At 36.5% G+C, this 27,649-nt stretch overlaps 1 protein-coding gene and 1 pseudogene across 1 annotated transcript; both read right to left on the bottom strand.

Moving 5' to 3' along the window:
• Nucleotides 1-12,394: 12,394 nt before the first annotated feature.
• On the bottom strand, nucleotides 12,395-12,826 carry LOC121978614 (mannose-specific lectin-like). The gene has a single exon (XM_042530936.1). It carries the CDS (start codon nucleotides 12,824-12,826, stop codon nucleotides 12,395-12,397), a length of 432 nt encoding a protein of 143 aa, XP_042386870.1.
• A 7,592-nt stretch (nucleotides 12,827-20,418) lies between these two features.
• On the bottom strand, nucleotides 20,419-21,006 carry LOC121978613 (annotated as a pseudogene).
• Nucleotides 21,007-27,649: the final 6,643 nt, after the last annotated feature.

Raw genomic sequence — 27,649 nt, 5'->3', positions numbered from 1 at the left:
TGACCACTACAAGAGTAAGTGTCCTAAATTGGCCAAGAAGAAGGGCCAAGTGGCATCAAAGGGCAAGGAAAAGCCCAAGAAAACCGTCCTCACAACAAAGAAGAGAAAAGAGCACATTGTGTGCTTCTTGTGTCATTAAAAAGGACATTATCGGAGCCAATGTCCAAAGGGTAAGAAAACGGTCAAAGTCAAGGGGGGAAGCACAAGTCAAGGGGGACCTTTCAAGGCAAAACCTAAGGTATTATTTATTGAACTCATTCCCTTGACTAATGGTAAAAAACATGTTAGTTCAAGGTTATATCATTTTAATACTATTTACCATAAAAATAGGAGGCATGATAGACTTAATGAAAATCATGTAGCTCTTCATGCTAAAACTGCCTCTCATAAGGTTAGGAAGGTAAATAACCACTTAGGCAAAAATTCTAAGGGCCATAGCTATAAGCCTAAAAATAAAAATGCTCAAGGACAAAATGAAAAAGTAAAATCTAGGGATTTATGGAAAGAAAATCAAGTTTTGAGGTCAAAACTTGATAACATGGAAAAGACTTTAAAGAGAATTGAAAATTTTCTTAAGCGCCAAAATGAGCAAAACCTAAGCCTATGAGTTCAAAAGTCATCCAATGGCCGTAGAGGTTTGGGATATAAACCTAAGGCTAAGAAGGATGTAACTTCTTACCATAGGGTTCCATATAACTATGGGACTAACTCTAGGTCTAGGAGTCAAGTCAAGGGTACAAGGGAAGTTATCCCTAGGAGTATCTTTGCAACAACAAATGTGACTAAGACTTCTAAGGAGTCTAACAAAGTCACTAAGAATTTCACAAGGGAAGCAATCCCTAGAATTGATCTAGAAAAAGTGACCAAGGCTTCTAAGAAGCCTAACAAAGTCACTAGGAAGGTATCTAGGGAAGTTATCCCTAGTAAGTACCTAGAGCATCCAAGCAGCACAAATAGGTTTTGGGTTCCTAGGAGCATTTTCTCTACCCCTTAGATGGATTAGAGAGTGTCAACTCAAATTGGAAGGATAGTTAACCCAACTTTGATGAAGTTGACACTTGGAGGGCATTTTCAAGGTTATTATTAACCTTTGAAAATGGAATAGATTTTTCATTTACTCTTAAAAAGAGTAAAATGTGTCAAACTTTAGGAATTGAAATTCAAATTAAATTGGCACAATTGAGAAAAGCATAAGAAATACCTAGTTGAGACTTGGGTATTTTCTTAGGAAGGTAAGGCTCAATCTAGGCCTTAATATAAATTTATTCACTCTTTAGAAGAGTAAAGTGTGCCCAATCTTGAGGAATTATGCTTAATTTAAATTGGCACAATTTAATCATGGGACAAAGAAATGCCAAGTTAGGTTCTGGCATTTTCTAGAGAAAGTGAGGGCAAGTTAGGATGCAATTTTTAATTAGCTAAGGTTTAAGGATCTTAGTGTTAGTTAGAGCCCTTGAGCCAATCATTTGATGATTGTATTATGGACTTGTTATATTATATTCTTATATAAATAAAGGCATTTGTTTTTGGTTATTATACTTACTTGTATTGGTGTCAAATAAACTAAGTATAATAACGTCCTTGAGTAGAAGGTTCTTACCTATATCAATCGATTGGTTGAATCGATAGTGAGATGATATAGGGAACACTACTCTAAATCATTCCTAGTCGAGTATTAACATTCAGGGACAATGTTAATACAATAATACTAGCATGTAGGTCAACTCGATGACTTGATCTCACAAGTCATGGATATGGAGATATCAAGTTAACACATGTGTATGCATTGGAGAATTATACTGAATGACCCGCCATGAGAAAGTATCATGGATCGTTATATGAGTGTCATATACTTTCTCATGTGGCTATTAGTATGACTATTAGTCCTTAGACCTGAAGTCACCATGGTTTCCTACATAAGGAGTTATGTACTTTGGTTTCGTCAAACGTCACTCGTAACTGGGTGGACTATAAAGGCGATTACTGGGTATGTAACAAATTATGCAGAGGGATGTGAGTGATGTAGATGGGATCTATCCCTCCTATATGACAGGAGTGACATCGATATTTTTGATAGAGTGAGACCACGAAGTGCATGGCTATGCCCAAATGAGTCAATATGAGATATTGAGCTAATTTGATCGAGTGAGTCTACTTGGAGTTCAAGATTTAGATTGATTAGAGGATGACACGATCTATGCCTCACATTGATCAATCTAGATGTCTAGGATAAAAGGACACTTGTCATATATTGTGAGGAGTCACAATTAGTAGTCACAAGGTGATATTGGATCTCAACATTCTTGTAACTCGGGTAGTAATGATGTGTTGCTAGATACCGCTCATTACTTATGCTCCTAAATGGGTTTAGGGTCATTGCCAACGTTACAAGAACCTATAGGGTCACACACTAATAACAATTAGATGGAGATTAGGTTCATATGATAAACCAAGAAGATTATATTTATGTGATGAATCAAATTGGATTAAGAGTAATCCTAATTGGGCTAATTGAGTTGGACTCAAGTTGATTCATGTGTTCGATGAGTCTAATTTAGATTATGACTCATTGAATCAATTTAATTAAATGAATTAGATTCATTATATTAAATTGGCTTGAATTAAATGGTTGGATTAGATCAACCATGAGAGAGATTAAGTCAAGTTTGACTTGACTTGAGAGGAAGAGGAAGAGTCAAGTTTGACTTGACTTTATGCCACATCATTTGTGACTTGGCATTAAGTGGACCAATGATGTTACTCCACATCATCATGGTGTGCCACCTCATGGAGGTTACAAGCCTCCTTTACATTTAATGTGGCCGGCCACATTAAATGAGTGGGAGTTACTCATGTGGCCGACCACTCAAGGGGATGACTGGGAATGAATTTTTCATTCATGTGCATTCACTTCTTCTTCTTCCTCAAGCTCTCCCTCTCCTCCTCTACCATTGCCGAGATCCTTTGGAGTGCTAGCACATTCTAAGGCTCTCCCTCCATTGAGTTGTTCATGTGGATACGTATAGAGAGTTGTCTACGTTGACAACTTCGAGATCCGGCGAACCGTTGGACGAGCGGGATTGCGAAGGGCATCGCATCAAGGGTAACTTTCTAAACATGTAGATCTAAGTGTAGATCTAGGTAAGAAACTCTTACTCGTAGTTTTTCGAAAATTTTTCTTCGCACAGATCCGTTGGCTAGGGAGTTTTGGGGTTTCCGCGATGCGAAAAAGCAGTTTTCGCGGCCCGAAAAACCTAACACTTAGGTAGGTAATCTAGGTAAATTTTATTTATGCTAACTTGCCATGATTATTTGCCCATCATATGTCATGACATCAAATTTTACATTCATGTTTTATTATGAAAAATATAAAAATATCATGTCATGTCATACATACATCATGTAGTTATAGTTTTTTTTTTTTACAATCATTTATATTGATGTATGCCATTGCACATCATGCATTAATTTTAATCCTTTGCAATTAAGGATAATGACATTTACTAGCAAGTAACATCCTAGGTGGATGCTCATAATCCCAAATTGCCTAGGTAGATATGCATGATCCCTAGTTTAGGGCAAAATCAAATTTTACATCTCACAAAGACCTATAAGGTGACTTGTATATGTTTCAGTACATATTAGATACAAGTGATATGTTAGGATAATGAACAAAACTCAAGATGTTGACTTAGTGCATTCCTTTGAGTTTTAAGTTCATCAAAACACATAGTTATGTGTATTCCAATCATTGGGAAAGCTAATGTATAAGTCATGTGCATTGATCCCAAAGAACATGGTTGGATATTGGTTTTGAAAATCATTTAAAAATGTTTTTGGGGAACCTTGATGAAGGCTATCTTTTGATAGTAATCATCATTGAAAAGTTAAACACAAACTAGAAAAAAATATTGAAGTTTTTATAAGTTTTCAAGTTTGCGCCAATCTTTGAAAATATGAAGTATTTTCATAGAAAACTATTTTTCAATGATAGTATATACCCTAAATAATGTCTACACCAATTTTCATGATTTTTAGATTTTTGTAGAATATTTGGGGAGTTTCTGAAATTGACTGAAATAGAATTTCAAAAACTCAGTGCTCCAATCGATCACCCGATCGATTGGAGGTCTCAATCGATCGAGTGATCGATTGAGAGGGGTTTTCTCGTGAGAAGAAGCTCGCTAGATCGATCCTTTGATCGATTCAAACACCCTGAATCGATCCATGGATCGATTGAGCAGGGTTCAATCGATAGGGAACTAACCTCAATCGATTGAGAATGCTGATTTTGGCTAGGAAACCTTAATATCAGCATTTTAAATCATTTTTAGTCTAAGTAACCATTTCTCACCCCTTGAAATGCATTTGTATACACTAAGGGGGAGTTTTCATGATGAAAACAAGGATGGATTGGTTAAGAGAGACTAAGTAGAAGTTTACGTTGAAAAGGGGGAGATTGTTGGTGTAATATCCCTTAGGTCAAGGTTGACTAAGCTTGAGTTGGCTTAAGCTTGAGTCTTGTTGTTTGGGTTTTGATGTTTGACAATACATGGAGACTGACAAAACATGGAGATTGCAGGTGCAATCGTCCGACTGGGGAGATTGCTGGAGCAATTCTCCTCTGATCAGGGTTTGACCAGATTGGTAGGAGAAAGAGTCAAGTAGGTCAAGGTTGACCGGATACTTGACTGGGAATTCCTGGTGAGTGAAACCAGGCGGTTGGGAAATCTTGGTGAGTGAAGTCAGGTGAAAGACCTAGTGAGTGAAGCTAGGTAGTTGGAAAATCCTGATAAGTGAAGTCAGGTGAAAGACCTAGTGAGTGAAGCTAGGCAGTATGAAAATCCTAGTGGGTAAAGCTAGGTGAAAGTCCTGGTGAGTGAAGCCAGGTAGATGGGAAGTCCTAGTGCGTGAAGCTAGGCAGAAGTTAAAGTGCTGGTGAGTAAAGCCAAGCACGAGAAATCCAGGTGGATTAAGGCGGATCGGACACCTAGTGTTGGTAAGTCCAAGTGGGTCAAGGTTGACTAGACGCTTGGCACGAGGAGAAAAAGTCCAAGTGGGTCAAAGGGATTGACCGGACACTTGGTGAGGAAATCCTAGCAGGTCGAGGGTGACCGAATGCTAGTCATGGTGTCCCAATAGGTCATGATTGATCGGATGTTGGGTTGTTAAGGGACTTAGGACTTGATTAGGACAAATCAAGTTGAGTCAATCGATCACCCGATCGATTGACTCATGCCCAATCGATCGGGTGATCGATTGGGTGAGTCCCGCGGCAAAACTTCCTCCTAATCGATCAACCGAACGATTGGAAAGGAATCGTTGATGCACAGAAGCACTCCCAATCGATCAACCGATCAATTGGGAGCCTCCAATCGATCGGGTGATCGATTGGGAAGCTGAGAATCACGAACAGAAGTTGGGAATCACGCGAGAAGCTGTGAATCGATCATGCAATCGATTCAAGTGATTTCCAGAGAGCACAGAGGCGCTCTGGATCGATCGACCAATCGATCTGAAGCCTCCCCAATCAATTGAGAGCTATTCAATCGATTGGGATCCAACCGTTGCGCAGATTATAGTCGTTGGCTAGCGTTTTTCTGGGTGTCTTCTTCGGCTTTCTTCTCCATGCGACAGCATCGATTTTCTAGGATTTCCCTTCACACTCACAGCCAGTTTTTGAAACTTCTTGAAGCAAGGTGTTTGTTGCACTTCTAAGGTCAAGAGGCATCCCAAACAAGAGAAGAAGCTAGCTAGAGTTCATTGTATAAGATCTTGTAAGATTTACTTGTACTTGCTTCTTCTTTACTTCTTATTTGTTGTGTGAGTTTGTAAAGACTTCTCCGCCTTCGGTAGTTACCGTAAAGGAGGGTTTTAACTTAGTGGAGTGTGTGTCGCGTGTGGATCCTTGGATTAGTCACCTCTTCTTGAGGTGGATACCAAGTAAATCCTTGTGTTAGCGTTATATTTTTGTTTCTTGTGTTTTCCGCTACATATCATCACCAAGAAGCAAGAAAGACGAGTGCGACGAGCTATTCACCCCCCTCTAGCTACATTTCGACCCTAATGCTCGCATGATACTGGTTTTCCAATGTCGTCGAGAGGGAGGACGAGGCTTGTTTGGATATTATTCACATCTCGACTTGTGTCTTGAGGTGGTACTCCATTCAACTCTTCCAGTAGCCGAAGTCTTCACCGGAGAAGAGGGTAGGGCGTGAAGTGCTATACCCTTCTTGATGGGTCATTTATTGAATAAATCTAGCACACAACAAAAACAAGTAGATTTGTCCCAAGGTTTGGTCTTGGATTAACAGTGATGGAGAAAAATAAAATAGTATTTCACTAATTTCGAGAAAAAATAATTTTAAATTACTATAATTAAGTTTTGCACTTATAATTCTGCGATTTGTAAAGTTTTTTCAAAATTATAGTGATTTCCCAACGAAAGTAATCAACGATCGCAAAACTTGAAGTAGGAGTCGTCATAGACTCTGAACCAAGTAAAAGTTGGTTTTGTTAGCATTGTTTCTCTTTTCTTTCTTTCCTTTGTGTTATTCTTTATTTTTAAAAAAGTGTAAAAAAATCATGAATGTTATTCATCCTTTCTCCTCTAGCACACATCAATCATAAGTGCTGGACTATGAAAAGTTGAATTTTTACCTCCCGTACACCAAAACAAAAAAGTGGATGATGCTCCACTCGTTAGATAAAAAGTCACTGAGAAGGTTTTAAAACTGGAGGATCAGTTTTAAAATCTTTTACAATGCCATAGAAACGTAAAACAAAATTTTAAATCTTTTTTCATCAGTTGAATATGAAAATGGAACGTAAGGATAACGATAAACAGTAAGTGAAATATAAAAAATTAAACATATTACAAGATTAGAATTAAGTTAAAGTAAATTTATATAAAATAATTTATGATATAGTCAATATAGTTTCATTAAAGATGCGTGGGAGACCATAAATATTTAAACAAAAAAAATTAAAAAACTATTATCTAGAGATGACGACACATTCTCTCCGTAACCATAATATTTTTTAGTGATGATGACACACTTTCTTCATTATCGCTACGAGGAGGCTGACGATGAAGGATGCGAGGATAAGCTGAATCATCTTTTACTTTATAAATAATAATTATTTATTATATTTGAATAACTATAGACTCTATTCCAATTAGAGATGGGTCTCGAAAATTTTAATTAAATCTTCTCGTCCAAAATCACAAATATTAGCCAATAATATTGTTTCATATTAATTAATTAATTAATTAGATTCCATGCCTTGTATTAATTTTATTTTTTCAATTGATATGTGTTATTGCCTATTAGATTTCTTTAATTAATTGTTTTTCTTTCGTTTTTTGTTCCAACGCAATTTAACTTTTAAAAATACTAATAAAAGAGCAGAGCAAGTAGATACTTAATTAAGCTGATCGATGACAAGAATCATTAATTGCTTACAAATTCATAGTATACGGTAGCATTCAGTTTCCTTTACTACAATCAAATTATTCATATCGAGTGGTTGTGCTGTCGATAATCAAAGTAAATAATTTATCATTCATTTATATTTATAGCTAGAGTAGTATGACAAAACTAGCTAGCTAGCCAATAAATGCCCCTCCGGTTTAGGTTCTATTGGAAATGAAACTCATATATGTTTCTAACCGTTCATGTTACGTTCATATATATCAATAAGATATACAGAAAAAGTTATTAACAAAAGACCAAAAAAAAAATTATATATTTAAAATTGATGATTGTGATTTATGTACTAATTATAAATTCGAGACAAGCTAAAGTGCATGTTTTTTAAATGTCAGTATACTAACACATAAATGAGAATATCAAATAAATCAATCATGCTAGATATTGACACTAAAGAATATCAAATAAATGGGCGCACAAAAAATAGAAGAGGACCCTCAACGAGGGATGAATACTTATCTATCCTATTAAAAGCATCAAAATTTAATTCATCGATACACACTAAAAATCTCAATAGTCGCATGCCCCTTTAACCAATAGGACATGAATATTGTAGGACCGTTCTTAATGGTACCTGGTCAGACACTATTGTAGCTTGTGATGATGGATTACTCTTTTTAAATAGGTGGAGACAAAAGCTCTTTGAAAATATTTTTAAAAAACTTAGTTAAGTACATGAAAGCTTAATTAAAAAAACCTTTTCAAACATTGTTTTTTTAGATGGGAATATTTAAATTTTCTTTTTTAAATATTTAAAGTTGTTTTTTTTTTCAAAAATTGCTAGGTTTTCTTTTCAAAAATAATTAAACCAAAAGAAACTAAAAAAAATTAACAAAAGATATTTTAACTTAAAAGAATATTTAATTTTGAGAGTAATTATAAAACTTTAACTTTGAGAAAAATATTTAACCAAACATATTTAATTGAACCTAAGTCCTTTCACTCCTCCTTGATTCAGGTTCGATCGGGCCTTAGGCTTTGACTTCTTGTTCACAAGTTTCCCTACAAGTAGTGCAATACCTTTCTTTGCCCGAGCACTATTAATTTGTTCATGAAGTTCAAATTCGAAAAATAACTCATTTAATTTAATTTGTGAAAGATCCTTATACACTTTGTAAGCATCTACCATGGATGCCCACAAAGTGTTTCTCGGAAATGCATTGAGTGCATACCTGATGACGTCGTAATTTTTCACCTTTTGTCCAATTGCGTGGAGACTATTGAAGAGGTCTTGGATACGTGTGTGAAGTTGGCTTGCCAATTCGCCTTCCTGTATTTTTATATTATAAAGTTTATTTAATATCAAATCACATTTGCTTACCTTCATGTCGAAAGTTTCCTCGTGCAGCTTGATCAACTTTTCCGATTAGTCTTTCTCACTTGAAAATGGGTCAACTCAGTTCAACTCTTCTTTGGTTAGTCCACATTGTAGAGTGTATATTGCTTTGGCATCGACCTCGATCTTTTCATCAGATTTGTATCCTAGTTCTCGCATGATACTTGTTTTCCAGTGTCGTTGAAAGAGAGAACAAGGCCTGTTTAGATATTATCCACATCTCGACTTGTGTCTTGAGGTGGTACTCCACTCAGCTCTTCCAGTAGCCGAAGCCTTCACCGGAGAAGAGGGGAGGGCGTGCAGTGCTATACCCTTCTTGATTGGCCATTTATTGAACAAATCTAGCACACAACAAAAATAAGTAGACTTGTCCCAAGACTTTATCTTGGATTAGTAGTGATGGAGAAAAATAAAATAGTATTTCACTAATTTTGAGAAAAAATAATAAAATAATAATAATAAATATTATTACAAATTTTGTTAAATGTGATATTTTATTAACATTGACTAATGGTGAAAAAATTAAAAAAAAAATTTAAAAAAAATTAGAGGGAAAAAACGAAAGGCATAAAAGTAAAAATTGCTCAAACAGTAGTTATATCGATTCAGAACAGCCTCGCTTTGATACCAATTGTAGAATCTTTGCGCTAGAGGAAGAGGGTGAATAGCGCTCATGGCTTTCATGTTCGTTTGAAAACGTTTGAGTAAAACACAACGGAATAAGAAAGACAAGACAGAAAAAAAGCAATCGCGAACATCAAGAGTTACTTGGTTCAGAGCCTATGGTGAGTCCTACTCCAAGGCTCGCACGTGATAATGCTTTTGATGGATAATCCACTAATCAATCGAAAGTTACAAAGAGATTTACAATTGTAGTACAAGTAACTTTTAAATAAAACAATACCGATGACTTGGAGAAATATATCTTCAGTGTAGTCGTCGTCAAAGCAACTTTCGGGTGTCAAGAGGTTTTATCGAAGCAGCGCGCAAGTGCAGAAGTCATTCTGAATGTTGTTGTTTAGCCCTTGGTCGAATGTTGCTTATAGGCTATTCCGGGTGCCTGGAACCCATCCGGGTGCCTGGACCACGTGTCTTGGTCAATCGACGCGCTCCATGTAGGCTTATGGATGATTATTTTGGGTCCAGGCGCCTGGACCGTGTTCGGGTGCTCGAACCACCTGGGCGCCCACCGCCCACCCTGAGCGAGGCTGGTACGGGTATCCGGACCAACTTTTTCAGCCACCCTTTTTTTTCTACAAAACAAAGTTAGTACAGGCAATAAACAATATATATAATATAAATTTGACAGCCTTTGACCGTCCGATTCTAACTTTGAGTTTCGCTGAAACTCTAGGTCGAACCGACGCTTACTGTTCCCTCTTTGGGGAAATGCGTCCTCACCTACTCCTCTCAAGAGAATTTACCTTTTGCCAGATCGGTCCTCCATAACCGTCTAGACTTTTACTCAACGTCCGAGACTTCAGGTCTTCATGCTGAAAGTCCACTCCACGACCCGTCCATACTTGCATCTGGTCCGCGACCACCAGGATTTTCACCTTGAGTCTCTGACTCTAGGATTTCACCCAAAGTGCTCGATCCACCAAGACTTGGCCTTGCCTAACCGCAGTTAGGACTTTCCACAACTTAGGGTTACCTCCCACTTGGACCTAGGGTTATCTCCCCCTAGTGTTTTCCACCTGCCTAGCATCCACTAGGACTTTTGCCTAAGAACACTTAGGACTTTCTTGCAAATTCATTCAACCTTGTTAGACAACAAGTAACTTTAACTTTAGACTCTTTGTCATAATCAAAACTTAGGTTCAATCATTTGGTGTTGCATGCACCAACATAGGTGAGGGTGTGTTCCCCGTTGAGGGAATAATAGACGTCGGTTAGACTTAGAGTTTTCAGAAAATCTAAAAATCAAAACCAGACAGTTCTGAGACTTCAAATTATTTATTATTTATTTTTTATTGTGCTAACTTTATTTTGTATGATATGTTTGATATTTTGGACTAACGTATCTTGCAGAGAGCGAAAAACACATAAAAGGCTCAGATGAGCAGGCTCCGGGACTGCTGGAGGAGTCTCAGGAGGCTTGGTTGAAAGCCCATGTGGAGAGGCACGAAGGCACCTTCAATGGGGTTGAAGGTGCCTTCAACAACTCAAAAAAGGAGACCACGAACAGATGCTTCGATACAACTCATCTTCGCGATCTTTCTCTTGTGTGTTGCTTTAAAGACAATCTGACAAAGCTGTAACGTTGTTCTGATGACTGAAAGCTTTACTTTCAAAATTTCACGTTATCGGTATAGTTTTAAATTACTTTAATTAAGTTCTGCACTTATAATTCTACAATTTGTAAAGTTTTTCCAAAATTATAGTAATTCCCCAACGAAAGCGATAAACGATCACGAGCCTTGGAGTAGGAATCGTCATAGGCTCCGAACTAAGTAACACTTGGTCTTGTTAGCGTTGTTTATCTTTTCTTTCTTTCCGTTGCGTTATTCTCTATTTTTTAAAAAGTATAAAAAAGTCATGAGCGCTATTCACCCTTTCTCCTCTAGCACACATCGATCATACATACTGGACTATGAAAAGTTGAATTTTTACCTCCCATACACCAAAACAAAAAAGTGGATGATGCTCCACTCGTTAGACAAAAAGTCACTGAGAAGGTTTTAAAACTGGAGGATCAGTTTTAAAATCTTTTACAATGCCACAGAAACATAAAACAAAATTTTAAGTCTTTTTTCATCAGTTGAATATGAAAATGGAAGGTAAGGATAACGATAAACAGTAAGTGAAATCTAAAAAATCAAACATATTGCAAGATTAGAATTAAGTTAAAGTAGATTTATATAAAATAACTTATGTTATAGTCAATATAGTTTCATTAAAGCTGCGTGGGAGACCATAAATATTTAAACAAAAAAATTAAAAAACTATTATCTCGAGATGACGACACACTCTCTCCGTAACCATAATATTTTTTAGTGATGATGACACACTATCTTTATTATCGCTACGTGGAGGCTGACAATGAAAGATGCTGAGGATGAACGAAATCATCTTTTAATTTATAAATAATAATTATTTATTATATTTGAATAACTATCCACGCTATTCCAATTAGAGATGGTCTCGAAAATTTTAATTAAATCTTCTCGTCCAAAATCACAAATATTAGCCAATAATATTGTTTCATATTAATTAATTAATTAATTAGATTCCATGCCTTGTATTAATTTTATTTTTTCAATTGATATGTGTTATTGCCTATTAGATTTCTTTAATTAATTGTTTTTCTTTCGTTTTTTTTTCAACGCAATTTAACTTTTAAAAATACTAATAAAAGAGCAGAGCAAGTAGATACTTAATTAAACTGATCGATGACGGAAACCAACTTAACAGTAGGTACGTACAACATAAAAACATAAAAACGAGGCGACGTACCATGCATGCATGCATATCGCTAATTATTTATGCCTCGCTACCTTTTATTCTGTTTTATTTAATAGCTAGCGATCCATGCATGGTTAACTTACGACAGTGGTGAAGCCAACTAATTTTTAGTCACCATGGCGATCTTCCTGTTCGTGGGTTCACCCTCAGGGATAATCCATACAGGCCTGCTGTAGATGACGACGTTGCCGTCGCGCTGCAGGACGAGGATGCAGCCGGGGCTGGTGTTGAAAGTGAAATTTTCGCCATTCTCATCGTAGATGCGGAAGTAGTAGTCGGTATCGAGCCTGGCGTAGCAGCCTCGGCCGTTGACGAATTGGAAGGACCACAATTCCCTGCGGTTGTCGTTGCCGTTGTCGTAGAGGCCGAGCTTGCAGTGGTCCTGCATGATGAATTCATAGGTCCCTTCGGTGAGGGATTCGCCGGGTAACAGCTTGTCGCCGCGATAGAGAACGTTGTTGTTGGCCATGGCGGAAGGCAGGAGGATTCCGAGGAGGACAGCAGCAGCAGAGAGCGTGACAAAGGTAGCCATGGTCACTGGCGGAGCCAGGAATCATAGCCCACCTGGGCTAAAATTGTCATCCGGGCTAAAAGTCCTTTTTCTCCCTTTGAAAATCCAAAATACAAGGGGTGAAGAAGTAAAATCAGCCTAATCACCAACTGGACCCCCCGGGCTATAGCCCGGGTAAGCCAATGCTTGGCTCCGCCATTGGCCATGGTTAAGCTAGCTACGGATATATCACTCACTAATTCACTCAAGTGATCGCTTGTTTAGAGTATCATGCCACTCCCATCTATTTATAGATGAGGATATATAGGAGGAGGTAAATTTAAAATACAGTTTCAAGAATCATTAATTGCTTACAAATTCATAGTATACGATAGCATTCAGTTTCCTTTACTACAATCAAATTATTCATATCGAGTGGTTGTGCTGTCGATAATCAAAGTAAATAATTTATCATTCATTTATAGCTAGAGTAGTATGACAAAACTAGCTAGCTAGCCAATAAATGCCCCTCCGGTTTAGGTTCTATTGGAAATTAAACTCATATATGCTTCTAACCGTTCATGTTCATATCCATAAGATATACAGAAAAAGTTATTAACAAAAGACCAAAAAAATTTATATATTTAAAATTGATGGCTGTGATTTATGTAGTAATTATAAATTGGAGACAGGCTAAAGTGTATGTTTTTTTTTTTTCAAATGTCAGTATAATAAACGTATAGAGATTAAACATCATTTTATAACAGATCATGTAGTTAGGGGTAATATTGTACTTGACTATGTTGAGTCCAAATCAAACCTAGCATACATTTTCATAAAATCATTACCTGAACTCGAGTTCAGTACACTTAGAAGACAGTTAGGTATGTGCTTAGAAGAATAGATTCAAAATAAAATATTTTTTAAAATCATTTTTTATTACTGTGTTGTCTTTTTCAAAAGTTATGGATTTTTAAAATTATTTCTTCAAAATCAGCTTGATTTTAAAATTTTAGAATAAAATCTTTTTTGTTTTCTTCAAAACTCTTAATTTTACTAGTGCCTTTAAAGATTGGACTTAGTATAGGTATTTTCCCTAAAAAGTATGTACCCATAGGTTTTAACTAGAGTATCTCATAAGCTCACTAAGAATACCTTGCTTGTATATGAAAAACACTTAGAATGGTCTGAGATGCATAGGGTATTGCCTAGGCTTTAGAATGCTTATATCTATGCTATAAATACCAATTCAAATTGATTAAGCTGAGTCATCCTTTTTAGTCAAAACTAACTGGATCACATACTTAACTTGACTAACTAAGTGAATGCTACTATCTTATGGTAAACAGCTAGTAGCTAAATGTTGGATATTTATTCTAAGAAAAATAGATGAATGTTTTAAAATCTTATTTATAAATCTTTTTAAAGCTAAATAAATAGTATATGGTAGCATTCAGTTTCCTTTACTACAATCGAATTATTCATATCGAGTGGTTGTGCTGTCGATAATCAAAGTAAATAATTTATCATTGATTTATAGCTAGAGTAGTATGACAAAACTAGCTAGCTAGCCAATAAATGCTCCTCCGGTTTAGGTTCTATTGGAAATGAAACTCATATATGTTTCTAACCGTTCATGTTACGTTCATATATATCAATAAGATATACAGAAAAAGTTATTAACAAAAGACCAAAAAAAATTATATATTTAAAATTGATGATTGTGATTTATGTAGTAATTATAAATTGGAGACAAGCTAAAGTGCATGTTTTTTAAATGTCAGTATAATAACACATAAATGAGAATATCAAATAAATCAATCATGCTAGATATCGACATTAAAGAATATCAAATAAATGGATGCACAAAAAATAGAAGAGGACCCCAGCGATTGATGAATACTTATCTATCCTATTAAAAACATTAAAATCTAACTCATTGACCGACTGACACATTGAAAATCTCAATAGTCGTATGCCTCTTTGACCAATAGGGCATGAATATTGTAGGATTGTTCCCAATGACACTCGGTCAGAGATGATTCCAGCTTGTGACGATGGATTACTTTTCTAAATAAATGAAGACAGAAGCTTTTTGAAAATATTTTTAAAAAACTTAACTAAGTACATGAAAGCTTAATTAAAAAAACTTTTTCAAACACTGATTTTTTTAGATGGGAATATTTAAATTTTCTTTTTCAAATATTTAAAGTTGTTTTTTTTCAAAAATAGTTAGGTTTTCTTTTCAAAAATAATTAAACCAAAAGAAACTAAAAAAATTAACAAAAAGTACTTTAACTTAAAAAAATATTTAATTTTGAGAGTAATTATAAAACTTTAACTTTGAGAAAATATTTAATCAAACATATTTAATTGAGCCTAAGTCCTTTCATTCCCCCTTGATTAATGCCAAAAAAAATATAAAAATTATTTAAGTTTTGAGGGTCCTAGAGTCGAAGCAAATAAAATAAGGTAAAAGTAATCATCTATTTTTCTAATTTTTCATCTCACCCTTTATAAGTTATTAAACATATTATGCTTATGAGTTTATGTGAGATTGAGAATTCTGAAAGATATTTAAGTCTAAGAAGAATAATTTAATCAAAATAGATTAAATTTAATTCTTTTTTAGTTTAAATTTTAATTTGAAGAATAACTAAGTTTTAATTTTGAAATTTATGTATTGAAAAATAATTAAATTAATTATATTTTTGAAATTATTAGGATTAATTACTCTTTTGAAATTGATTAAGAATTTGAAATTAATTATACTTAAGAATTTGAAATTAATTATACTTAAGAATTTAAAATTATTAGGATTAATTATTCTTTTGAAATTATTAAGAATTTGAAATTAATTATACTTAAAATTTTAAAATTAATTATACTTTTAAAATTAATTAATAATTAATTTGAAATTAATTATACTTTTGAATTAATTAATAATTTAAAATTAATTATACTTTTAAAATTAATTAATAATTTGAAAATTTTTGAAATTAATTAAGCTTTTGAAATTAATTAAGATGACTTCGTTAATTGAATTAATTTTAGTTAACTTAATTGAATTAAGTTTAATTAATTTGATGTAACTACATTTTATTTTAAACCTAGGTTCATTTTTATGAGATGGTTAATTTTAATCTTTAATTAAAATTTAAATCTAAGATTGATTTATATTTGAATTAAACTAAGATTTAATAGTTAGTCAATTAAATATTTATTTTAATAATTGACTTCCAGGCTATAACGAATACTACAACAAAAACATTAAAAGACAACGGTTAAAAACTGTTGTCGTAGACCCTTTAAAACCGTTATAATTGACAGTATTGTTAAAAGTAGGGGGTTACGACAACGGTTTTAAACCGTTGTCTTTGAATGAAAAGACAACAGTTTTACAACGGTTTTAAACCATTGTCTTTGAATGAAAAGACAACGGTTTAAAACCGTTGTTATTTAGAGCATTTTTAATAACACTGCCCGTTATAATCATTTTTGGGGCTACGACAACGGTTTTTAACCGTTGTCTTTGACAGCAATAACGGTTTTAAATCGTTGTCTTTTAAATTATTATCTTTTAATACTAATATATCATATTTTAATTTAAATATATAATAAAGAATCATAATCAAGAAAGAATATTTTCCACATCAATATCATTCAAAATGTTAGTTATACAAGAATTATAATCACTAAAGAAGAAATATATTTCATGTTCAAAAAATTTTTATCCCAATAGTATGAAAAGACAACGGTTACTTCCTCAAGCTAACTTGGTCATGTGCTTGTTGTAAACCTTGCGTTGAAGGACTCAGTCTTATAGTTGGTCAGGCTCCTATTTGCAGTTCTTCTATCATTGTTACTTCCTCGAGCTGACTTGGTCCTGTACTTGTTGTAATAAATTTTCCTTGCTTTGGGAAGTTGATGGTGATTCTTCTTCATAGTGTGTAATAGTAAGGTGCATGGTGCATCATAGACAGCAGGAGCCCATTTGGCATGTAACTTGAAGTTCGATGGTGAACCATGCTGTGCGCGACTTCCCTTCATGGCAGAAATAAGCTTTGGAAGCATCTGGAGTAGCAGTCCAATAAATACATTAAGGAGAAGTATGAAATTTGCAAACATGAACGTGTATCACATATGGCCAATCCCACTAAAGAAATTATAATCCAATGAAAGTAGAATCAATTCTTGCGAGTTGCAACTAACATGGTCCTATTTTCTATAAATAGGAGCAAATCATTTTTGTAGACATGAATCTGTTGCATTTATGTAGAGAATGCAAATATATCTTTTTTGGAGTAATACTAATTAAGAAAGTTCAATCCGTATGAAAAATTATAACGAGCTTATTTTCATACTAAAATTTTACAGCAAGTGTGTGTATAAACCTTATACAACAAGTGCGTGTAACTTTGAGGATGATACTATTCCATGTAGTCTTGATTGTCGGTTGTAACACTATTCTGCAATGTTAGTGCTTGACAACACTAGTAAAAAGGATCAACATGCGCATAAGAATTTCTACTTCAAATAAAAGTACAATTCATACGGGAACATAGACCACCATGTTCCATATAAGTCTATTTTAATTGTTATGTTCAACTAATGCATTTAATTAATTATGAAAACAATAGATAAAGAAATATAAATTGTTGAGTGAATGTTACTTGTAATTGTCAAATCCTGGACAACATTTGATGTTACTTGGAACGTTGGTGGCACGCTAGGAAACTTTGTCAATAGAACCTGCAAAATATAAACATATATTAGAAGATAAAAATATCCAAAACAATGTCATTATCCCCTCAACTAGTTAGGTTTTTTATTCTACTACGAAGCATTACAATACAAATATGTCTGAACTTTAAACAATGTAAACTAACCCTCATTTAAGTAATTGTGTTTGATAAAAAAGAGAAAGGATAATAAATCATGCAATTAAATTTGAATATAAAGAACAAACTTTACATTAAGCTAACTGATTTTTTATACTGATTCTAGCAATCTCTTGTCTAAATGAAATATTAATACATTGCATGTGATAGTAAGGATACATCATGGCAACTATACATAGACTAAGAAATGAAAATTGACAAAATTACTTACAACTACGATAGAAGGGCTAGAATCTTCCCCAGGATGAGAATGTGTTACGTCAGCACAAAATATTATAGTTGGTTGGTCGCTAACAAGAGGAATGCGCCTTGACAATGCATCGACAAGAACGGTGTCCCTTCCTTCAACCTATGAATCAAGCCTTAGTAACACAAAGCAGAACAAGAAAAATAGATCCACCTTCCACGTACTCACCGTTCCATTGATCTGGAGGCCAACATTGGCAAGGTATTGTTTACTCATCCTAAAAACATGCTTTGTCAAACAACATTATGAAACTAAACCAAGGCAGTCTCACATATCTACTTTTGATCACCTGTAATAACTATGATATATAATAATAAAGCGAACGAGGAAAGGGAAAAAAATTAAAGATAAAAGGTTCAGCCAATTGATATTTGTCAACAAGCAAAAATATCAAGTTGTGCACAACACTTTGCTGTGAGACAACAAAGAAGTAATCAGAAATTATATACGTAGACAGTTTCTCTAATTTAATCCTAGACCACTAAAAGAAGTAAACAAAATTATATACATAGTCGAATGAACAAGTCACGTTATTGCATTAAAGAAAATGTTATCTTTCACATAATCAAATAAAACAGATGCAATGTGTTGATGATTGCTGCTCACGAAACTTAGAAGCAAGGAAAGGCCTAGTCAAAAGAGAGAGCAAGGAGTCACGATCAGAGAGCACCGAACCAGACAAAAGCTTATTGTGCACATTCTGAAATGCATTTGATATCTTAGGTAGTTCAACGCAGCAGACTGTTCTAGCAGCATTTTCCATTCACTCGAAAGGATCCTCTATCTGTAAAGTTGAAAGATCATCAACTAGCTATAGACTGCAAGTAATCATTCCAAGAAATTTCAACAGAAACATCAACAATCTTACAATCAGGGGCAGCGATCTACAAAAACGATGGCTTTTTTGTCACCCTTCATATGTCGAGATGCTATAATCTGATCCAGAAGTTCTAATATCTGAAAACTGCACATATAGATTAAATCTTGATCAATATCCCAATAGCCTCTTTCTATCATAGCCTACTTTATATAAATTCAAGATAAGAAAATCGAGACTTGCTCAGTCTAAAACGCTAAATGTTGTACAATTAGGTAACTAGCCATGAATCTAAAAGATCGCACCTTGTCGAAAAAGGACAACAAAAGTTGAGCAAGAGAGCTTTGGTTTATGATTCTGCTATATCTGAACCTCTGTATATTTGCGGAACACACATCCTCAAAAGGACTCCCAGAGAAGTTACTCCATCCTGCAGCAACAAATAGTAGAAAATAGACATACACTAAGGAAAGACCTATATCATAATTATAGACATGCAAGCATGCAAAAAAGACGTAAGAAATAAAGATGTTTCAAGGCTCTAGAAGATATATACCTCAATCAGAAATTCTTTCTTCATTAATTATTGCTCGCAGTGGTTGGAAAATTGGTGGTTCGTAGGTCTGCTAAAGAAAAAGTAAAACAACACGAAGGATTCTAGAAAAGAATTTGATAGTTGATATTGCATCAAGAAATGAGCAGAAAAGAATCACAAACTCACAACTTTAACCTGAAAATGGAAGATAACGATCAAACAAATGGCATAGGAACTTAAACTCCCAGACTTTGGATCATTAATATCTTGTGCTTTAGCCCACTCCTTCAGCTGAGAAAAGGAATGGAATAACATCACAAAGGAATCTAATAACACTTTAAAAAATGCTTACAAAAAATGCTAACCTCTAAAACCATGTCACGGAAACGGTCATCTATTTCAGATAGCCATTTAAGAACGTTGGACTTCATTACACCAAGATGATTATTAACGGAGACATCAAAAGAAATATTAAGCTGCCTGCTAATGTATTTAAGCAAAGGAACTCTTGCATTTGGAATGTACTCAACAAAACTAGCAAGACCTGAAACAGAGATAGGAAATAGAAATCACTCACATTTTTATCATTTGTTGAAGATTCCATATAGATACTATAGATAGTATTAAAAATTTTCTATTTTTAGATTTTGTTGTGCCTTTTTAAAATTTCAAAATAGGTCGACAATTGTTTAAAGTATACCACCATATAAATAATGAGTTATTACAATTGTATAAATTATTTCTTTGTGGGAATCTAGCTTTCCATGCTTTTCATTTAGTATCATATACAAGAAGAATCAACAATGTCATGTTCATTACCTTACTCGACAGATTGAAGATATTGCGACTGATTTGAAAATCAGTAGAGAGGTCATGATAGATTTCAGCAGACACCTAGATTATGAATGACAAATATTGTATTTTGTTCTCTTAAGCATTTGGGCGAATAATTGGTCTACACACAACAATCATCATCAATCAATTAAACTGCCTAAGTTGGTTCTCCAAAAAGTTAGGAAATACTAAATATATCATTCTTCAAAAAGCATAACCATGATTTGTTTATCCAAATTCAATAGTTTTAGAGATCATAAAAATAGATAACTGCAAACAGACAAGGAAAAAAAAAGCACGGACCTGAAACAGGGATGACGTTGAAGGGTTGTTAGAGGACTTTCAGCAAGTCCTCGGTGCCGCTGAAGGTAAAGGCACCTCCATCCTCCAAGTTGAGCACTTTGACAACTCCATCTTCTGCCAGCAACGCATAGCGCCGAGATCGGACGCCTAGGCCTATGGGCTCATCTGACAGATCCAACTCCACCCCGAGTGCCAGAGTGAACTCCCTGTTTCCGTCAGAGAGTAACAAAACCTTGTCCTTAATGTTGAGATCCTTCCTCCAGGCATGCATCAATAAAGCGTCGTTGACCGAGATGCAGGCAATGGTGTCCACGCCTTTGGCATGCAGCTCCCCAGCCTTTTCCACAAATCCAGGGAGGTGCTTCTGCGAGCACGTCGGCGTAAAGGCCCCGGGACGGTGAAGAAGATGGCTTTCTTGCCCTTGGTGAGATCAGAAATGGTGATGGTTTGGAGCTCCCTATCGGAGTCGAAGTAGGAGAGGTTGGCGTCAGGAAGATTGTCTCCGACAGAGATGATGGTTGCGACGGCAGGGGCGGAGGCGGAAGAGGCGAAGAGGCGGGGGAAGAGGGAGGACCTACGAGTGTGCAGTCAGAGGTGTAGAGTGGTAGTAGAAATGGAGTGGTGGAAGCGGGCGGCAAAAGGGAGGAGGCGGGGCAAAGAAGGGGCGATGGGTTTAGGGCTTGGATCGAGAAGGTAAAGGGGCGGAATACGGCGGCAAAAAATTTCGGGGAGAGGGAAAGAAAAAACGTCGCGGCAAAAAATGGCAAAGGGGAAAAAGCGGCGAAAGAAAAAAACAACGGCATTCAACAACACTTAATAGACAACGATTTTTAAAAACTGTTGTCGTAATCCCAAAAAAAAATGCACATAGACAACCGTTTTAAAAAACTGTTGTCGTAGCCTTTAAAAATCGTTGTCGTAGCCCCAAAAAAACATAAATAGACAACGGTTTTTAAAAACCGTTGTCATAGGCCAAAAAAATTGTTCAAAGACAATGGTTTTTATTAAAACCATTGTTAAAAGGCAAAAAAATAACGATTTGGTATAAAACCGTTGTCGTTTGAGTGTTGTTGAATGAGGTTTTTCTTGTAGTGGAGGCACTAGGTCTCTTGGGTATTGGATCATCAACTACTTCTAGATAAAACCTTTTAAAGAAATTGAATATTTAATTTTCTTTCTGAAAATCCTAGGTTAACTAGTCAAGTATATATCAAGCCTAAGTTCTTATCTATCCTAATCTAAGCATGCATAAGAGAAAACAGTAAATCAAGCATCAATCAGGTTTATTTATAAAGATGGTCTTTCTATTAGTTCCGCCTAAATCATAGTCTCGATAAGGTCTATTAAGGTAATAGATTGGATCCTTGGGAATCCAATATTAATCAAATCTGACTTGATTAATCAAGTTAGACTTGGGGACCCATGCTTGGACTAAGTTCTTAGTTGATAGATTCTCTAAAGACAAGTAAGAATTGGAATTCTCTTCCACAAGTTGTTGGACTTGAGTTGAGGTTCCTTCTTAAATTTGCTCAGTCAAAGAACTCGAGTTAGTCACTTTCTTAAGGATTGGTATCTCCTTTTAGAGTGACTTGACCCGGAGATTGGATTTAGCCAATTTTCTTAACAAGTATTCAAATAAATTTTGTAATTCATCTATTTGAGTACCAACAAACAGAGAAACTACAAAGTGGTTTGACCCTTCAGAAACGGATACGGATCCGTGGATTCTTTCGAACTCGATTTTTGATTCCACATCGATTTCAGACTCAAACTTGGTTTCAACAATATACGCTTGTGCTAGTAGAGCAACGAAGTTTGCTTGCTCGTGTTCTTCTTCGTCCGATTCTTCCGATGACTCAAACCATGTTGCCTTTAACACCTTCCTTTTTCCTTGCTTCTGATTTGGACAATCAGGCTTGTAGTGTCCCTTCTTGTTGCAGCCGTAGCAGGTAACTCCAGACTTGGCTTTCGTATTCAATTGAGTCACCTTCTTCTTCTTAAGTGCTTTTTGAACTAGTTTGACTAGTTTCGTGGTGATTTCGTCTTCTTCTGAGTCCGATTCATTTTCGGATTCAGGTTCAGTCGGGCCTTAGGCTTTGACTTCTTGTTCACAAGTTTCCCTACAAGTAGTGCAATACCTTTCTTGGCCCGAGTACTATTAATTTGTTCATGAAGTTCAAATTCGAAAAATAACTCATCTAATTTAATTTGTGAAAGATCCTTATACACTTTGTAAGCATCTGAAGGACCGTTGCGGCCGGCTAGAAGGGAGTTTGGATCGTCCTGTAAAAGTTTAAAAGAAAACAACTCTTCTTGAACTCTTTAAACTAATACTTGTATAAATAAATTAAGCAAAGCAGTAAATAACATCAGAAAGACAAGGCACACCGGATTTGACTTGGTTACAATCGGGGTAGTTGTTAATCCAAGGAAGTTGTCGCACTAATACTCCTTTAGGCGGAGAAGCCTCTTACAATGTTGACGCACAGGAAATAGAAGTTTAACTACAACTAAAGCGTACAAGTGTTGGAAAATGAAATGTTTGTGATTGTTGAAAAGCTTCTGGACCAAGGCTATATTTATAGCCTTGGTCGGGGTGCCTGGAAGGGTTCTGTCACGCCCCGGGGGAGTCCCTGTCTGAAGAAATTTCGGTAGCATCTCCCTTGTACGGGTGACAATATGAAACTTTATACATCACCCCCAGGGCCACATATACATCGGCCAACATGGCCAGAACAATAACAATAATAAATAAGCAAGCAATCACACCATCCATGCAGTTAAATAGTGAAATAAAACAAATGATAAGTAAACATCTCAAATCATCCTACTCAACTATACTCATAAAGCACAAAATTCAACGACGAAAATAAAATCAGCTTACCTCTTCTGTCGTCCAGGCAGGCATGTAGAAGATCAGATCGAATAAAAATCCATACAAGATCCAAAGTATCGAAACAGAACAAGTCTAAACATAGTCTAATAAAGAAAAACCAAAAGGACCAACAATCATCCTCGTGATTTGCAGGGGACTAGCGACTGGAACTCTCCTGACAGCATCAACCTGAAAATAGTAAATATCCACGGGGTGAGTCAACTCCTCAGCGGGTAACAACTGATATGCATAATAAAGGAAATAACAACTACCACTGATCATGCGTACAGTCTCCTGATATAAGAAGGATAAATGCAGCTGAAGTAAACAGAAGAAAACTGTACTAACCAGGATGGGAATACGGATAACAAGGTCGTCAGACCGAGAGTGTCACAAATCCTGTGTGCATGTCAAACATATGCATCCATCCAAATGCAGCAAGTAAATGCAGCAAACACAAGCAATAAATGCATCAATGTGTATGATGCCAATGACATGTCCTGGTCACCCCTACTCTTCAGTCAGCCGTCTCACACACGATGGTGAGACCGAGTGGGTAGGGCTGTGACAACCGTGCACTCTGTCATCACTGCTCCTGATGAGTGACCGAGTGGACGGGATGCTGTCAGAGTACACCTATCCTCCTTACCCCAAATCATAAGTGGGGGAGCTCAATGCTCTCATCTCCCGGTACACGATGACGGGGAGGGATCCCTATCCTGCTACAACGCTGCGTCACACTAACCCATGAGTGAACCAACGGAGCCTTGACAGAGCACCTGCTGCAACACACCCTTCCTGATATACCACTAACCCATGAGTGGTGATGTGTGCAGATCCATGTAACTGGTGATGTGCTCAATAATAATAGAGCCGACTATCGCACAGCATGCAATCATGCGAGATGGTGCATGACACTAAGCATGGCAATATCCTCAACCTATCCATATATATAAAATGTGTACCATAAGACAAAGAACCAAATCAAAGGTACATAGATCAGATAAGGTATAAAAACCTGAGTACTGAACATAATAAACACCTGGTTGTATCACTACCCCTATAAGCATGTATAATCAGGTAGGTACTAACATGAAGTGTATAATAAGTAAACAAACAAGCATGAAACAGGTATCGGGTAGTGACTGTTGGTGCGGTTAGCACTAACGGTCTAACTCAGGTTTTGATGAATGACAAATCAGGTTAAGTTAGGTTTGTTGTTGTCTGACACTTTTATCAAGTGTGCAGGAAAAGTCCAGCTAGGTCGACGGGCTGACCGGATAGCTGGCGAGAAGTCCAAGCGGGTCGACGGGCTGACCGGACGCTTGGCGAGAAGTCCAGCTAGGTCGACGGGCTGACCGGATAGCTGGCGAGAAGTCCAAGCGGGTCGACGGGCTGACCGGACGCTTGGCGAGAAGTCCAGACGGGTCGACGGGCTGACCGGACGTCTGGCAGGTAAGTGAGGTAAGTCACTGGAGGGGAGTGACTGCGAGGACGCGTTCCCGGGTAGGGAACATTAGGCGTCGATCCGGCTTAGATCCATTTCGGATATCTAAGTCGAGATCGTGACTAGATTCCGGTCTCGGAAAGACGGAATCTAAGTCATACTTTGCTCATCTATAAAACTGTGCTAACACTCTTTGCTGCAGGGTACATTTGCCTCGGACTAACCTTTTCTTGCAGGAGAAGGACTTTCTGGAGAAGAGGGGTCCGGGCGCCCGGAAGGCAAATTTCATCCAGCCGAGTCGTCGCCACGTGGAGCATCATGGTTTGTGCAGCTACGTCACATTCCAGGCGCCCGGGACAGCATATAAAAGAAGCCCCAGGCAGGAGCTTCAGAATCAATCATCAACTGAGAACTTTTCGACTGCTGGTCCTGCTGCTCTACGTTCCTGCGACGCTAACAAAGCTCCGACAAAGTGCTTCTTCGTTTTTTTGGTTAATTTCCTTGTCGGTATTACTTTGTTTCATTAGCATTTCCTGTATTCATTTTGTAATTATATTCGAATTGCTAGTGATTGCCCAACGAAAGTGGTCAAGGACCACGGGCCTTCGAGTAGGAGTCGTCACAGGCTCCGAACGAAGTAAAAACAACTGTGTCTACTTTACTTTTCCGCTGCGCTTATACTCGATATTTTCGAATCGATATTCACCCCCCCTCTATCGAATCTAACGGTCTTACAAGTGGTATCAGAGCAGGTACCGCTCTGATTTGGTGCAACCACCAATCAGACAGGGGGTGAAATATTTTTTTTAATTCCAAACTGATATTATTATCTTTTTGGAAGATTTTTTTTCCGTTACACTTAGAGTTTCTATTTTTTCCCGCACTGCTAATCCAAGACGAAGTCTTGGGATTTTTTTCCAGTTAATTTAGTGTGTGCAGGATAAGATGTCTCAACAAGAAGGCTTCAGCACAGTTCGTCCTCCCCTATTCAACGGGGATGACTTTTCGTACTGGAAGAGAAGAATGGAGGTCTACATGAAGACAGACTACGACCAATGGATGAGCGTCACAAAGGCTTATAAAATTCCAGTAGACAACTCCGGGAAAATAATAGACCCTGAAGAATGGACAAATGATTTAAAGAAAAAGGCATCAATTGAAAACAAAGCCATCAACACTCTACACTGCGGACTAACACGAGAAGAACTGAACCGGGTCGGACCGCATGAAAACGCTAAGGAACTCTGGGATAAACTGATCGAGCTGCACGAAGGAACAAGCGACGCGAAGGTAACAAAAAGAGATTTGCTGTTAAATAAAATTTTTAATATAAAAATGCAGGAAGGAGAAACGGCAAGTCAGCTCCACGCGAGGGTCAAAGATATCCTCAACGGTCTCCATGCAATAGGACACCAAATGGAGAACCGAGACTTAATAAGGTACGCGTTAAATGCTTTTCCGCGAAATAATTTGTGGGCATCAATTGTAGATGCCTACAAAATTTCAAAAAATTTATCTAAATTAAAATTGGATGAACTCTTCTGTGAATTAGAACTTCATGAGCAAACTAACGCCGGGGTCGAGAAAGGTGTAGCTTTATTCGCAGGTTCCTCTAAAGAAAAGAAGAACAAACCCGAATCTGAAGAAGATTCCGATCAAGACTCTGAAGACGAAGAACACCTGGTGAACCTGGTAAGGAAAATGTTCACCAGGAAAAAGAAAACTTCAGAAGATCAGTTCGCCAGCCGACTCAAGAAATGTCACATGTTTCGGATGTAACAAAAAGGGCACTACAAGAACGAATGCCCAAGATTGAAACTTGACAAACCAAAGTCAACAAAGAAGAAAGCCCTCAAAGCAACATGGGACGATTCCTCCTCGGACGAATCGGAAGGAGAAAAGCACCAAAGTCACCTCGCGCTGGAAGCTGAAACGGAAGACGAATCAGAGGAATCGGAAGACGGGTCCGAACCCGAATCGAGCCACGAGTCCGCACTCGTTTCCGAAGGTTCCGAAGAGGTATACCTAAACTTAAATCATAAATTCTTTAGAATTATCTCGTGTTTAAATAAAAAATTAGTTAAATTGGAAAATGAAAATAAATCGCTTCTTGAGGAAAATCAAAACCTCAAGGAACAATTAAAAAATTCGAATCCAACTCAAGACCGAACACTTGAGGAGGAGAATTTATCATTGAAAAGTGAAATTAATAAGTTAAAAGAATTGTTGGAAAAATTCACAACAAGATCTAAAAATTTAGATTTAATTCTAAATAACCAAAAGGCATGCTATAATAAAACCGGACTTGGATATAAGTCAAAATCAAACAAAACCTTTAAATCATTATTAACCCAACACAAAGCAACTAAACAAGCTTGGGTCCCGAAAGCGTGCTTAACCACGCAAGTAGGACTTAATCAATTCTATATACCTAAAGATAAAATACATTATATAAACTTGAATAAATCGGATCAAAACTAAAAATAAATTTAACTTAAAATCAAAATTCAAAACTCAACAAAATTTAGACTATCACCAAGTTGATTATAACTATAAAAGAATCGACACAAACCCAAAATCTAAATTAATGGCCAATAATTCAGGGGGAGGCTCCACCAAAACTAACATACCCGACAGGGTAACCCAAAACAAACTAACCCGACAGGGTAATCAGGATTAGTTAAAAAGAGACCGAGGTTAACTTGACTCATGGTACTGGTGAAGTTTTTGGATGATAGTACGTTAGGGAAGCTTGGGCATCGCATGTCTAGAAAGATATGGCTTCGATCTGGTGCATTTGGCCAAGTGGAACTGACCGAAGCTACCCTTAAACGAATCCTAACCAGTTAGACCAAGATTTAGTACTAAGTTCCGTGGATAGGACTATTCGGAAAACTTCGAAAGGT

The sequence above is a fragment of the Zingiber officinale genome, chromosome 4B (assembly GCF_018446385.1).
Source record: "Zingiber officinale cultivar Zhangliang chromosome 4B, Zo_v1.1, whole genome shotgun sequence".
Classification (NCBI taxonomy): Eukaryota; Viridiplantae; Streptophyta; class Magnoliopsida; order Zingiberales; family Zingiberaceae; genus Zingiber; species Zingiber officinale.
The sequence above is the reverse complement of the archived record's forward strand: the minus strand, read 5'-3'. Positions and strand labels throughout refer to the sequence as shown.

What these genes read in the sequence shown, in the direction of transcription:
- LOC121978614 (XM_042530936.1), bottom strand. Translation starts at nt 12,826, where the DNA reads ATGGCTACCTTTGTCACGCTCTCTGCTGCTGCTGTCCTCCTCGGAATC.